Here is a 16530-nt window from a genome sequence, read left to right as displayed (position 1 = left end):
CATTCTTTCTTTTCCACATTTATTCTTTCTTTTCCACATTCATTCTTTCTTTTCCACATTTATTCTTTGGCTGTGTTCGGAATAGCATACTAGCATACTACTCATACTAGATATGACGTAGATTTTGAGTATGTATTGCGTTCACACTGTACAGTATGCGAGATTCACATTTACGAGATGTACAATCCTGTTTATTTAGAAATAAATGATTAGTTACAGGGAGCCCCATGGCTGTTCGTTGGGTTTAAATTATATTTATGATAGACATATTTAATGTTAAGTTATCTATAAGAACTGTGATTGGTCCGCTTGGTAGAGTCACATTCCGACTCTCTCGTAAATGCGGAAGTCATGACAGAAATGTCATTTACTTTTTCTGTAATTACTTATTAATAAAGATTTGAAAATGTATGATAACCATCTTATTATCTTAGTTTACTGTCATTTCAATGCATTATAGACATTTTCTTTACAACAAGCATAACAAAAACAAGTTTTTTGATCGCTATTATGCCGCTATGAGTACACCGACCAACGCGACGCGGTCCGCGGAACTATAAACTTGGACAGGGCGTAGACGTGCGTAAATTCGACGCAGAAGCTTAAATCGGCCTTAAGTCCAACAGCGAGCCTTTCTGTTCGTCGTTAGGGTATAGCGTCCCTTTCTGGACTTGTGGCGTAAGACTTGTTGTGAGCACGTCACGTGGACCTGAGTTCTATGGAGGACCAAGTCTGTCAAAATTAACAATAAATATATTGATAAATAAATGAATGTATGAATAAATAAATAAATGAATGAATACACACAGTAAAAAGGAAATACATTTCTATATTTATTTATTCTTTTACGCATTCATTCTTTGTTTTCCACATTCATTCTTTGTTTTCCATATTCATTCTTTCTTTTCCACATTAATTCTTTCTTTTCCACATTCATTCTTTCTTTTCCACATTTATTCATTCTTTCTTTTCCACATTTATTCTTTGACTGTGTTCGGAATAGCATACTAGAATACTACTCATACTAGATATGACGTAGATTTTGAGTATGTATTGCGTTCACACTGTACAGTATGCGAGATTTGAGTATGCGAGAAATGTAGTATGCGAGCAATACTTCCGGGAAAATTTAAGTCTGTTACGATGGACACTTTTGGCAGACTAGATCCCCAAAATGCATTTCGCGTCCAGGGTTGCAGGGTTGCGTCCAGGGTTGCCAGATGGGGTGGGTTACCGCCGAATGGGCTACTTGATTTTGAGGTTATAGAAAGTTTAGGCTGTCAATCCCATCTGGCAACCCTGTGCGCTTTCAGCCTCGTCAAACTGCGTCAAACTGCGTCAAACTGCGTCATACAAACCCGTCATACAGCTGTTGTTTACATCCTCAGAAAGGCTGAAAATTTTAAAATAAAAGTGGGTAACATTAATATCACAAGAAAAGAGGATATTACATACCTGGGCTCCATCTTAGAGGCAAATCTTTCCGGAGATAAAATGGCAGCAAAAGTAATCAAAAAAGTGAACCATAGAACTAGATTCTTGTACAGGATATCCTCACTTGTCAGTAAAAACACACTGAGGACCCTATCAGGAGCTCTCATTCAATGTCACTTCGACTATGCCGTAACATCATGGTACTATAGAACCACAAAGGCCCATAAAACAAGACTCCAGACAGCCCAAAATAAACTGGTTAGGCTTCTGCTAGGCCTCAACCCTAGGACACATCTAACCGCTGCTCATTTTTTGAGCCTTGATTGGCTACGAGTAGTTGACAGAGTGCAGCAGCTTGCACTGGGCCTGGTCTTCAAGATACGCTACACCACAAAGACACCCAAGTACCTGTCAACATACTTCCAAAAAGTGAACAACGTCCACACATACAACACCAGAGGAAGCTCCACGAACCACGTTCAACCGCGTTGCACCACAAACAAGGGGTTAAACTCGTTTGCAAACTATGCAGTAAAAATGTGGAACGCCCTTCCTATAATCTTAAAGGAGTGCAAAACACTGCCCACCTTCAAAACCACTCTCAAAAAACATTTACAGGAGGCTGCAATCCGTAACTGGACCCTCTAAATCAAAAATAAATCAGATTAAAAGACCCGAACTACCCACTGTACATACTTTGTGTTTTGTCCCCCGCCCCCACCTGTGGTGTATGTCCCCACCTGTCCTACCCGCTGTACATACCTTATGTTTTGTTGTATTGTTCTTCCCATGATGGATGTATGTTTATCTTGTAGATAGTAATAGTTATTTGTCTGTATTATCTTGTAGATAGTACTAGTTTTTTTGTCTGTCTTACATGTAACGATGAATTAAGAATCAAGGACCCCAATTGAAATAAGCCAGTGGCTTTCTTGGGTTTTATCCTGTTAGTTGACCTTGTATGTAATATGTACTTTCATGTACCTACTTCTGCAAATCTTCTAATAAAGTTTTCAATCAATCAATCAATCAATCGTCCGATAGCCTGGGGACCGAAAGCTTGCAATAAACATCGTTTTTTGCACAGATTTGAGTGTGCAGATGCTGCTTTTTTGCACTCTATTTGATACTCTTCAGCTGCAGCACCCCAGCTAAGTCTGATCACGGATGAGCGGTGGTATTTTCACTATACTGAGAATTAACATGGTGAAATGCATTCTTAGACAAGGCTACGTCGTCATGATTACAAATATGCCACTTGAAATGCATGAAATCCAAGTTTATTTGTGTCTTACACACGTTCACCTAGTATTTGACTGCTTGTAGCCCAATCACGAATGATCCCAGTATTGTAGCTTCAGACGGACAAGTTGGTTCTAGTGCTTGCCCACGATATGTTATTGCTCATATATATTTATTTTAATCATATTATTTTACCAACTGTTAAGACAACAATATAGTAAGCTAGTTACTTGAGCTAGCTAAAGATATTGGCCCCACAAATCATTTTACAACGTGTTGTAATTATGTTACAATATTTCTGTCGAACTCCATAAGTGAAGGTAAGCAACGTAGGGTGCGTTCGTAAAATTGCTCTGAGAGCGCCGGAGCGCACACTGGGTGCAACGTCATAAAGAGACCAGGTAATTTGATTGGACAAGAGGCATTCCATGAGTGCTGATCAGATTTCTAGGGCGAATTTACAAACGCAGCTAGCGAGGAGAAGACGCAAAAAAACAAAACACATTTTTGGAATATATGTGGTTACTTTCTCGCCTGAAAACATATTAAAACGTCATAAAATGACATGTTAACAGTTGTAAAGCCAAAATTACATCTTTTAGCTAATGGAGGTTTAAAATGGAGGTTTAAATTCCTATAGTATCCATCTGCGCGCAACAAATCCAACACCCGGAAATGTGTTGGGCCACGTCATCGTAAGCGCGTCGGTAAAAGAAACCGCGAGAATCCGCGAGATTAGAATTACAAGTACAATGGCAAATGCAGCTCAGGTGAGAATTTCGAAATATTATTAATGAACATGTTATAGTTTTCATATATGTATTTATTATTTAGGTTGTTGCATGTGTTACGCATTTGGCTGTAGTTTTGTTCATCTAATTGGGTAATTCTATGTGGTTTAGCGTTATCAGATATGAGATTAGATTCAACTTTATTGTCATTGCTGAGTACAAGTACCAACAACAAAATGCAGTTATGCATATAACCAGAAGTGCAAATAGTGACAAAACAAAGATAAACATGTACAGCCGGCAGGGCTAAAAAACGCCGCGCTCAGGTGGGGGGAAGGGAATGACTTTCACGTGGTAATTATTACAACTAACACTAAGTTAAAGATGAACTATATGCTATTTTCGAACTTTGGTAGTGTGTTCACTGTTGTATGTAGGTTGCACATATAATATTTTGAGCTCAGGTCACATATTTTCAAGCAAGATGAATTAAAGGAATGAAATATTCAATTTAAAGGAAATGAAAGTTATTTGGAGTCACATTCGATACATTCACCTAATTATATTTTATTCTTCCATAGACCAACATGATGTTTCCAGATGGACAATATCCTGCGCTTAAGAGATTGGACTTGGACACATTCCAGTGTCCATGTTGTCACAAGGCAGGGAAGTACCCTGCTCTTCTATCTCATATGCAGTTCCACCATAGTTCTGCTGTGAAATATGGAGGTAAGTCCACCTATATATTATCATGTCATCATTTGAATTTTAAATGGTGTTAATGTGTTATTTCTGTGCCCCAGCACATCCTTGGTGTAAATTAGTTTTAGATCAGACATTGTGGGCTCATTTGATGTTTGTGTGAGCTTTCACATTCCACATTAGATTTATATTACGGTTCTGACCTGTTAGCAACGCTGAATTAATTACCTGATGTGGGTTTAATTATTAATTCAAATGCAAAAGTTCAAGTTATAGGCATGGACCCTATGTTATCGAATTTTTATTTAATAAAAGTTTGGGCATTTAGCAGACGCCTGTTTCCAAAGCGACTTTTAATCAATACATTTGACTAAGCAAGTGAATCATCAATTCACCAGTCGTAGCAGGAAGAGTAATCTACCTCAGACCAGGGGTCTATTATTGTTAGTGACATGATTATGTATTGTTCTCACAAACACCTTTTTTCAAATTATGTATTTACAAAAATACAACTTATTGGTATGTTTCTAGTAGGCCTATCTTCTAAATCACTTTCTTTATTTCTTTTAGGATATGCTTTTTATAAATGCTTTTTATAAATTTGTAAATTTATAAATATAAGGGGTGTTGCTGAGAAAATTGTTGCGGGATCCTGGACAGAGAAGACTGGTCTGGATTTGGAGGTATTGTTTGAATGTTACTATCATATTATAGCTATAGTCATAATTACCTACTATTCTCTAACTAACTTTTCTTCGTACAGGGGCTTCCGAGGCAGACCAGTGGCAATGACTGTGGTGTCTTCATGATAATGGTGAGTTATGGTAATGCCACCAAGTGATATGGCACACTTGATTGTTCCTTAAAACCATCAAAAAAATGTGTAAATGTATGTAACAATGACTGACCACCACTTAGTCCTGACCAACATTCTGTTTGTGCATTTGCAAATAAAAAGGTGTGCAATAAAAGGTATTAAGGAACATTCATGTGTGCAGACCTCTCATATCACTTTCCTATGGAGTTATCAGCCATGTACATTTCATTGGATGTGTGTGACTACCTTCTCACTGAGTTATAAGCTGTCACATGGTAATCTTGTCTTTGTGTCTTTTCTCATTACAGTATGCCTGGTATTTCGCCATGGAGGCTACCTTTGACTTCAGCATTGTAAGTATTAAGAAAACAAGAACCCATTATATCAATATGCTATAAGACTTTGAATGCAAATTGAGTAACTGCTCTTTCTTTAGGATGACATGTCTCTCCTGAGAAGGTGGTGGTGTATTGTCCTGGTGGAAAACATTGGGCTGGAAGGGTATGCTGCAGTGCTACAAAAATAATAATTGTATTTGTACATTTATTATCAAGAGGACTTTGGGGTAACACCTGGCCCTACAATTCAACCTTCCGGTGAAGATAATGTGTGTTAATTTCAGATATGGAAGGAAGTTTGCTCACTTTAGTGAGGAAGGCAGAGCGACCCTTCACGACAGTGTCCCACCTGTATTCAGGACCTATTCAAGTGTTAAAAGGAGTCATGCAAGCAACACCATGGTCAGTGCATCTCTCACTAAGTATCTATGACCGTGTGCCTGTTTCTGAATGGGCTACTGCTCCTAAAACACATACTCCATGCAACTTTATGGCACATGCAATATGTTTAGTGGTACTGTGTCATTCTGAATCCAGCCTGGATCTCTTTTTGAAGTAGTTAACCCTTTCATGTAAAACATACTGGCAATAATGGTGGACTCTGTACAGATGCCACTGGACACTGACGAGGACCACACGTACTTCAAGAGGCCTTACAGCTTTCCTCCTAAAGAATTGGTTAGTGTGAATGAAGTTTATTGCATACAAACATACTATCCACCATTCACAGCTGTACACATAGTCATGCTTATGTGTGTATCCTGTTACCAGGGACAAAGATGTCAGAAGCCTGGAAAGTGAAACCACACTTTATATCAGGACACTTGAGGTAGAATGATCAAGGAAAGAAAGTGAGTGACTCATTCAGTACTTAACTGCACCTTTTCATTGTAACATGGTTAAGCACTGTATTATTATTTTAGGAAAGGGCTCAACAAGTTCAACACCAACGAAGAGTGACCAATGACTTGTTAGTGCATTGCATTTGCAATGCATTTTGGAAACATGAGGAGAGTGCTAATACAAATTCCATGACAGTTTGCAACCACTGATGAATGTGAGTTTCTTAAATTAATTATTAATCACTTCTTTATAACATTTTGTCTCAACAGTGAGAAGCAGCTGTCTCACCATTATATGGTCGAAAATGTGAGAAGAAAAGGAAGCTGAAAGACCATAGAGACAATGTTGAAAGAGCACTTGTGCTAAAGTGCAATCAGCAATGATGTCTTGATTGAAGCGCATTGAGTCGTATCTTGTGAGATGCGCTATACAAATAAAGCTTGAATTGATTTGATCCCTTGTACACTTTTTTTGGGCATTTGTGTTGCAACACACCTGTACATTCTGCACTCTACCCTGTTAGGCCCTTATTTTACTCTAGACAGAAGGGTTGTAACACTTGTTATTAATTCCATTTGGTATACCTCATAAACTTTCTTGCATTTCTGGTGTTTGCATTTTACATATTCTAAATATATGCTATCTACATGTCGCACTGGATGGGGTTATTGCTGTTGACTCATCAGAAAGTAAAGACTAATTCACAGAGTGTATGAAGATTCCAGTAAGGGTTTTGTGAAGGAGCCCTAGTGCTGTTGACATCAGAAATAGAATGTTTTATTTAGCTCATCAGTGTGCACTCAGCACCATGGACACCTCCAGCCCAGCACCTTGCACCACGGTTCCTGCCCTGCTCCATGGATTACAACGATGATCGCCTGACCCTTGCCTGACTCCACCAAGTCCTTTGCCTGACCCCTCAAACCTGTTTGACCTAATAAAGTCCCTCACCTGGGGTCATTGACATTCTTTTATTTATATACAGTTAGGTCTGGAAGTATTTGGACAGTGACACAATTTCCATAATTTTGTCTCTGTATGCCACCACAAAGGATTTGAAATGAAACAATCCAGATGTAATTGAAGTGCATTTTACAGCCTAAGGATGGCCTGTTTCAGTTGCATTGAGAGCTCTGTTGACTGCATGTTGTGCGTATACAGCAACAGCCTCCAAATGCAAATGCCACACTTGGAATCAACTCAGACCTTTTACCTGCTTAATTGATAAAGAAATAATGAAGGAATAAATAGCCCACACTGGCCCATGAAACAGCTTTTGAGTCAATTGTCTAATTACTTTTGGTTATTATACATAAGAGCTATAATTCATAAACCCTTCCTTCAATTTGGATGTGAATACCCTTAACCTAAAGCTGAGAGTCTGCACTTTAAGCCCAATAAATTCTGTTGGAAATCTCATATAAGATACGTTAGATCCAAAGTATCAAGGAGTATTGCAGTATTGTGCAGGGCAAAACATATTCTGGAACAGAGGATGTTGTATACTCTATATTGTTGTCTTGTCTTACCCTATTTGAGTTACTGTGTGGAGATATGGGGAAATGAATATAAAAGCACTTTAAACCCATTGATTACACTACAGAAAAAAGCTATGAGGATTTTGATTGATTGATTGAAAACTTTATTAGAAGATTTGCAGAAGTAGGTACATGAAAGTACATATTACATACAAGGTCAACTAACAGGATAAAAACCCAAGAAAGCCACTGGCTTATTTCAATTGGGGTCCTTGATTCTCAATTCATCGTTACATGTAAGACCGACAAAACAAACTAGTACTATCTACAAGATAATACAGACAAATAACTATTACTATCTACAAGATAAAAATACATCCATCATGGGAAGAACAATACAACAAAACATCAGGTATGTACAGCGGGTAGGGCAGGTGGGGACATACACCACAGGTGGGGGCGGGGGACAAAACACAAAGTATGTACAGTGGGTAGTTCGGGTCTTTTAATCTGATTTTTGATTTAGAGGGTCCAGTTACGGATTGCAGCCTCCTGTAAATGTTTTTTGAGAGTGGTTTTGAAGGTGGGCAGTGTTTTGCACTCCTTTAAGATTATAGGAAGGGCGTTCCACATTTTTACTGCAGTACAGATTGTACATGAGGTCGGATATCGTGATCACACTAATAACTTGTTCCTAATGTCAAAAATATGAAGAAAATATGAAGGAAAGCAGAAATATTGCTCTATTGCTCTATTTAAAAAAAGGTTTAAATTATTTTTAATGAAAAAGTATTAGAACGGATGATACTGAAATATATGTATTAATTAATTGGATTATATAATGTAAGCATAATTGTTAAGTATAAACAGGGGTAGGACAGGCTTCTTCCTACTCCTTTTCGAACAATTGATAGGACTGTACTCTACATATTAGTTTTTTTCCGTAGTTTTCACCGTAGTAAGGCCGTAGTAAGGCGATTCATGGTTTACTCCTAGTGTATCCATCTGCGCTGCGCGCATCAAATCCATCACCCGGAAATGTGATGTACCATACGTCATCATACCGCGCCTGCATATTTGCATAACACATTTCCGGGTGTTGGATTTGTTGCGCGCAGATGGACCCTACTCTTAAATTCGCCGCTCCCGGCGAAATGCATTCTGGGAGGCAGTATGCGTACTGTGTAAATGGTCGGCTGGTTTTCGCATACTTATTATGAATTTAGTAGGCAGTATGCACTATATACTCATTGAGTATGCTAGTATGTAGTATGCTAGTATACCATTCCGAACACAGCCTTTCTTTTCCACTTTATCAGATCTGTATGCAAATATAGGGGCGTATCTTGCATGTTGTCCACGCCCCTACGCATTTTCATTGGTTGATACCGCGCGTGACGTAGTGAAAGCAGCGACGCAGTTATCACCACAAATGGGTAGAGCGTCTAGTATAGCCCCGTTCTCACACAGCCTCTTTCACCCTATAATTAAATAACACCCATGGAATCCCAAACTATGTCGACATCCCAAGCTATTCCCGTGTTGTCCCCTTTCACACATGTCGGCAATGGTCTATACTAGTCCATCAGCACTGTATGGGAGAACTTGGTGATAACCACAATACCAGTTGACTCAATAAACATATGCGCTCTGGGCTATACGCGATGCAAGACAGCTGAGAGTGCGTCTCCACTGCGTTTATATCACAAAATGTACATTTGATAAGTAAAAGTAAGCTAGCTAAGTAAGTAATCTAGCTAACTATGATTGGAAACGAAGTACTGTCCAGTTAAAATTATACAAGATCTAGTTGTGTTTTCCTGCTGGTCTCGCTGCCTGGGTTTGAACAGACTTGTGGTGACTAAAAATGGCTTTAAAAAATGCCTTTCCACCAAAGAACCGAATATATGTGTGGTGGTCTGGGAAAACCCGTTGGATGTCGCTGGCGTTCGTTTGTGGCAAAGAGCAAAAATAGCTGGAAATCGCGATTTTGGCGATTTTGATATTATGTGGTATTCTAGTACTTTGAACTCCATACTACGTTATGGTGAATAAACATTTTAAGAAAACAAAAGAGAAAGTACTTATTTTTATGTTTTTGTGGTGGGTAGTTTGCTAGCAAAACAACGTCTTGTTGAACGTGTCTCATTCTCAGTTAAGCAACGCACGCACACATGAGCGAAAGGAGAGACGATACTTCCACCTGTGTTATTGCCAGTTTACTGATGCTCACAATAAGCATAAAGTAATATGAATGAATGAATGAATGGTCTTTATTGTCATTGCTACAGTACAGGTACCAAACAACGAAATTAAGGAGGGGTGGCTCCCCTGGTGTTAGGAAAGGAAAAAAAACTTTAAAAAAAAATCACAAGAAGGGAAGGAGCTGGTTTACATAAATAAAGGCTATGTACACTATCCACTATACTATACTGTACAGATAGACGACTAGGGTTGTCATATTGCACAGTAGTGTTATTTCACATTTATTTAAAGTGTCGCAGTTTGCAGGCTAGAAATGTACATGTTTGTGCCATGTTAACATCTTAACTAGAAGACACACAAATGGATCTGTCCCTCGCATACCGACGAGGCGAGCAGACTAATGGGGGGTAGTGGTGGTCTAGTGGATAGTGAGTTGGACTTGTGATCGGAAGGTTGTGAGTTCAAATCCCGCCTGAAGCCACACCACTACTAGTGTGCCCTTGGGTAAGGCACTTAGCCCTCAGTTACTCCAGGGGGAATGTCCCTGTAATTCGTAATTGTAAGTCGCTTTGGATAAAAGCGTCTGCGAAATGGCAAAATTACTAACACCGCATCACAAGCAGACAAACGAGACCGGCCGATCTGCATAGGGTCCTCCCCCGACCCGGAGGAGAAAGGGGGGGATTTCTCACCTTTCACTTTTTTTTACATGATACATTAAAATGCTCATAACTTTTTAAAATAAAGGGCTATCTCAGTCATTCAACCAGTTATGAATAGCTGAGAACTTCTAATTTATGGAAATATAAAAAAATGAAAATGTCAAAATGCCACCATGTGAAGGGTTTTCCCAGGCCACCACACATATGCCATATATATGCCATATATCATACCTCCACTATGATTCATACGCAGAGTTTGACTTAGGACGGCACCAGAAAAAAATGTCCAGCCTAACCAAATGGAGTACCTCTCTAGCCCAGGTAGTGAGCTGACCTCATGCACTGAAAAACTGTTTAAAGTACTGTAGCGAACGGGAACTTGTAGTGTAACTCGCCCCATGAGGGAATCGAATTGGGTTCGACTCCCGCATGGGGCGAGTTACACTACCAGTTCCCGTTCGCTACAGTACAATAATGAGTATTGTACTACTTGGACTTCTATTCTGGTTTTACTTTTTTTTTTAAACATGCTATGATTGGAAATTAAGTAGTGTCTAGTTATGGAATTATATGATATTCGGAGTCTGCTCTTGGCTGAGGGCTTCACCCCGTCACGCATAGTATCAACCAATGAAAATGCGTAGGGGCGTGGACAACATGCAAGATACGCCCCCATATTTGCATACAGATCTGATAATCGGGAAAGAATGAAAGAAAGAATGTGGAAAATAAAGAATGAATGTGGAAAAGAATGTGGAAAACAAAGAATGAATGTGGAAAACAAAGAATTAATGCGTAAAAGAATAAATAAATATAGAAATGTATTTCCTTATTACTGTGTGTATTCATTCATTTATTTATTCATACACTCATTTATGTGTCTAAATATTTATTGTTAATTTTGACAGACTTGGTCCTCCATAGAGTTCTCTACCAGCCGCCAAAAAGAAAGAAAACTTACCAATATTTGGTCATGGCCATTTTTCATGAAAACGAAACAAGACTGAATAACTAACTGTTACAATAGGACTATGCCGCTATAATAATAATGATAATAATAATAATAATAATAATAATAATAATAGTAATAATAATAGTAATTCGTAATAATCCTTCACTTGTTAAGGGGCTGACGGGGATAGCAGACTACAGCTCCCAGACTCCCCAGTTGTAGTCTTTCATCCCCGTCTCAGCGCTCGTGGTCTGAACGGCGTCTTGGTAACCGCGCACGTGACGTACCAGGAGACAGAGCCTTTAAACCGGGACGCTGAGACGGAGCTGCACGAGCCTGTGCGCCGGTACGACAGTCCCGTGTCTGAGGAAATCACCGGCTGTTAAACAGTTCAATAAAGTGTCCTTCTCTACCGAGGTATCAGGAAGCGGGTCTTACCGGGTTTCCTCCGTTACCGTCTCTGTCACAGGGGTGAGGGACCCTAACCCTAACCCGGGTCTGACAGGGACACACCGACCTACGGTAATCCGGTGGTTTTACAGGAGTGAAGCACCGGGGAGGTCTGCCGGTGGACACGCTGTCAGCTGCCATCTGTTCGGTAACGGCTCTCAGATAAACTTTCTCAACAGATATTCACCGGTTCTCTGGTGACATGATGCGTCCCTCCCGGTAACGGGCTGCTGTGAGACCTGCTGTCTGAAAGCCTGTTTGTGTAAAAACTAGAGCCAAACTAAAAGTGTTTATAACATCAGTAGTATGATATGATGTTTGATAGATAACACCTTGACGTGTGTGTGGATATGCTCGGGTGGTCACAGTTCATAATTACACACTAACGCACGGCAAGGAACTGAAGTCATCACATTTAATAATCAAATTAACCAGATTTAGGACCGACGATTGGCGCTGTCTCCCGGCGTCTGATTGGCTTAGCGTTGTGGCGGCTGTGCGGTTGTCGTGGTGACGCGTCTGTGCGGTTGTCGTGGTGACGCGGTTGTCGTGGTGACATGGCTGATAAGACGGCGCCTCGCGGCCAGCTGAGGCTGGAGTGGGTCCACGGTTACCATGGCCACCAGTGTCGGAACAACCTGCTGTACAACGGCGCGCGCGACCTGGTCTACTTCGTGGCGGGAGTGGGCGTGGTCTTTAACCCCCGAGAGCACAGCCAGAAGTTCTACCTGGGACACAACGATGACATCATCAGGTGAGACACGACACACACGCACACGCACACACACACACACACACACACACACACACACACACACACACACACACACACACACACACACACACACACACACACACACACACACACACACACACACACACACACACACACACACACACCATGTATAGTCTCAACAATTAATTATGTTGTGTAGAATATTATGAAATTAATGAGTGTGTTTGTGTGTGTGTATGGTGTGTGTGTGTGTGTGTGTGTGAGTGTGGTGTGTGTGTGTGTGTGTGTATGGTGTGTGTGTGGTGTGTGTGTGTGTGTGTGTGTGTGTGTGTGTGTGTGTGTGTGTGTGTGTGTGTGTGGGTGTGTGTAATTGTCAACGAAAACCACAGAGAGGTGCTTATTTTAGAAGTTGGCTGCACCTTTGACCATAGCCAAGAGGAAGCCTTTTTAACCAAAATCTTAAAATACCAACAGCTGGAGCAGGCCATATCACAACTGGGCTACAGATGTCAACTTTTAGTTTTTATATTTGGCAGCCTGGGCCATGTTCATAAGTCTGTTGTTAGAGGCCTTCATATGGCTGGTCTTCCTAAGAGAAGGGCCAAACAGTTAGCAAAATATTGCTCAATATCCGCTGTTATTGGTAGCCGCTCAATATGGAGAAGGCGGTGCTTCCTGTACCCATGAGCGGGATACTGTTATACAGTATTATAGTATTGATCAACCCACTGGTCTGGTGCGAATAACATCCTGTGTGTGGCAGAACTGGTTGTTGGCTCAGCATTACTGTAACAAATTGTTTCCAGGATGTCAAAATGCACTGTTAGTATTTATGTCCTTTAGAATTGTACTTTGTATGTGGACATAAATAAAGCATTTAAAATGTATGGTGTGTGTGTGTGTGTGTGTGTGTGCAGCCTCGCCCTGCATCCAGACAGGGTTCAGGTGGCCAGCGGTCAGGTGGGCCAGCAGCCGTACGTGTGTGTGTGGGACAGCTGCTCCCTGCAGACCACCTCCATCCTCAGAGACACACACACACACGGGGTGGCCTGCCTCGCCTTCACCCAGGACGGACAGGTACACACACACACACACACACACACACACACACACACACACAGACACACACACACACACACACACACACACACACACACACACACACCATACACACACACACACACACACACACACACACACCATACACACAATATAACAATCAATATAATAATTACAATGATGATATTAATAATAACAACAATAATAAAAGGTTTTTCCTGGCTCAAAATGAGTAACAGTGGTGTTTGACATCGGGGGGGACCCATGAAGCAGGGCTGTCTGGGGGTCCTTAAAGAAGCATCAAACACTTAATTTCTTGCATTCTGGTGAATTGATATGCACCAATTTGTGACCTTTCTCCATCAATTTATGGTGGAAATGTCATTATTTATGTAAATGAAAACACACCATTCAGGCACCAGATGACCATTCAAAATCTAATGTAATATAATGCAATATAAGGCTCTCAGGCATTCTGTACTTTCAAATATGTATTCTCATTGAGCAGTCAACATCAACTAGCTGTTTCGCTAGCAAAAACGAAAGCTAACTTATTTGCGAAACAGCGCCCCCGCCACCACGTCTATGGAGGACCAAGTCTGCCAAAATTAACAATAAATATATAGACACATAAATGAATGTATGAACAAATAAATCAATGAATACACACAGTATAACGCAATACATTTCTATATGTATTTATTCTTTTCCACATTTATTCTTTCTTTTCCACATTCATTCTTTCTTTTCCACATTCATTCTTTCTTTTCCACATTGTTTTCCACATTCATTCTTTCTTTTCCACATTCATGCTTTCATTCTTTCCCCGATTATCAGTAATGTATGCAAATATAGGGGCGTGTCTTGCATGTTGTCCTCGCCCCACACATTTTCATTGGTTGATGCCCCACGCATTTTCATTGGTTGATACCGCGCGTGACGTTGACATTTTTTCATTGTTAACATACTGTGTTCAAAACGGTGAAGAACACGTTCAAAACAAAATGATTTGGTGCATTTTTGCAGTAATCATATTCCTATCATATATGACAGAAAGCTCACAATAAACAGTTTTTTTGCACAGTGTTTGAGTGACTGTTATTTTGCACTCTATTGATACTCTTCAGTTCCAGCACCTCAGCAAAGTCTGATAATGGATGAGCGGTGGTATTTTCACTATTTGCAGTAATCATATTGACAGGTCTAGAAAATATTAGCAGAATATATACAATGAAATGAAATAGACTAGATGCATTGCCAGGGAAGACATTAGATGTGACCATTTTTTAATGTTCTTGCTCTGTACAGAAAGTATGCAGCAACTTCAAAAAGTACATTTGAGGTACACACACTGTCACATTCTGTGCTTCATGTGTTGTGTAGACAGGCATACCCATGCACACACACTTGTAGCCAGTGTTATTTCTGAATTATTTGAGATTTTTCAGACATAATACTGTATTTCGACAGTGACAGTGAAACTAGTGTATATTCCGTCCGTGTTTTGTGATTCAGCATTTGCAGACATTTTTAAGAGATGTATTTCATAGCTATTGGCAAAAACAATCTTAGTTTGGTTCTTTCATTTCTATTCTTGTTCATCACCTGTATTTTCTTTACAGCTTTGATTTTATAGTTTTTCTCAATTGCTAAAACACATTTCACAAAACTTCCCTCCATTTTCCCAAAACTCTAAACACAACACACTTTTCTAAAGCTACATAAGCAAAACCACACCTTCTCTCTTCAAAACTCAAACTTTCACACCAAAACAGCTGCTCAAAGCCTGCAAAAATGTAAACACTATACGCATCATTACAGACTACAACAAAACAACTGAAAACGCAATGTTCAGTGTGTGAGAATGTTCTTTTTTTTCACAACTGCCAAAGCACATTTTTAGAAACCTTACAGTATCTGTTCTCAGAATATATCACTGTAGAGTATTGGGCATTCGTAGATGTGTGTGTTTCATATGAACAGTATGTAAATCTACAGAAAATACAGTATGTATGTTACGGTACATGTGGGAAAACTAGGGTTAGGGTTAGGTGCTAGGGTGACTTGGTACATGCTGGCATGTCTAACCCTAACCTTAACCCTAACCCTAACCCTACCCCTAATCCTAACCCTAACCTTAACCCTAGCACCCTAGCACCTAACCCTAACCCTAGTTTTCCCACATGTACTGTATTCCCACATGTACCGTAACATGTACACTACTGTACTGTATCACAACTCAATGCAAACACTACAGAGGATCCATTACACACAACAATACTCACTGAAAACAATGTTCAGGGTGTAATGTTTTTAAAATGTATTTATGGAACTATACCACACACACACACACACACACACACACACACACACACACACACACACACACACACACACACACACACACACACACACACACACACACACACACCACAATCATTTGCAACAAGTGTCTTAAATTTTGAGTCGTTATGTTTAATGAATGAAGCTAGGTGTGTTCATTGTGTTCAAATTTTGCTGACTGTGGCAAGCATTTTGCATCACATGAGCTTTAATTTGAGAATTTGAGCAGAGTTTTTTTGCAACTTGTGTTTTAGCAAGACAAAATGTGTTTAGACTTATGAGAAAAGGAGGATTGTGTTTTGTGAATTGTGTCTTCATGTGAAATGTGTTTATGGTTTTGGCAAATGGGAGCTAGTTTTATTAAATGTGTTTAGAGAACTGGTCATTTGGTTTAGAGAATTGGCTTTTGTGTTTTAGCAATTGGGAAAAACTGTAATTAGATAAATGTGAAAGTCAATTGAGAATATAAGTTCAAAATAAATGTAATAAGGACGCTTAGTAACTAGCTAGATAAACATTACCACTAACTCTAAAC

General features: G+C 39.8%; 1 protein-coding gene and 1 long non-coding RNA gene across 2 annotated transcripts in view; both read left to right on the top strand.

Moving 5' to 3' along the window:
• The first annotated feature begins 4003 nt into the window (after window positions 1–4003).
• Window positions 4004–6510, top strand: LOC308170629. The gene is made up of 9 exons (XR_013937793.1): window positions 4004–4139; window positions 4683–4795; window positions 4876–4926; window positions 5238–5282; window positions 5366–5430; window positions 5552–5669; window positions 5877–5945; window positions 6039–6118; window positions 6380–6510. It is a non-coding gene; the product is annotated as an uncharacterized lncRNA (long non-coding RNA).
• A 5904-nt stretch (window positions 6511–12414) lies between these two features.
• The window catches only part of LOC308170419 (echinoderm microtubule-associated protein-like 6), a gene marked incomplete at both ends in the record, with an annotated part of 69893 nt that continues 65777 nt past the window's right edge, over window positions 12415–16530 (top strand). The window contains 2 exons of the mRNA XM_080545212.1: window positions 12415–12611; window positions 13511–13670. Of these exons, the coding sequence (XP_080401338.1) occupies window positions 12415–12611; window positions 13511–13670 (357 nt within the window). The remainder of the gene's footprint in view (window positions 12612–13510; window positions 13671–16530) is intronic.

The sequence above is a fragment of the Nansenia antarctica genome, assembly GCF_963989245.1.
Source record: "Nansenia antarctica genome assembly, chromosome: 14".
NCBI lineage: Eukaryota > Metazoa > Chordata > Actinopteri > Argentiniformes > Microstomatidae > Nansenia > Nansenia antarctica.
Note: the sequence above shows the minus strand (reverse complement) of the source record. Positions and strands in the feature narration are given on the sequence as shown.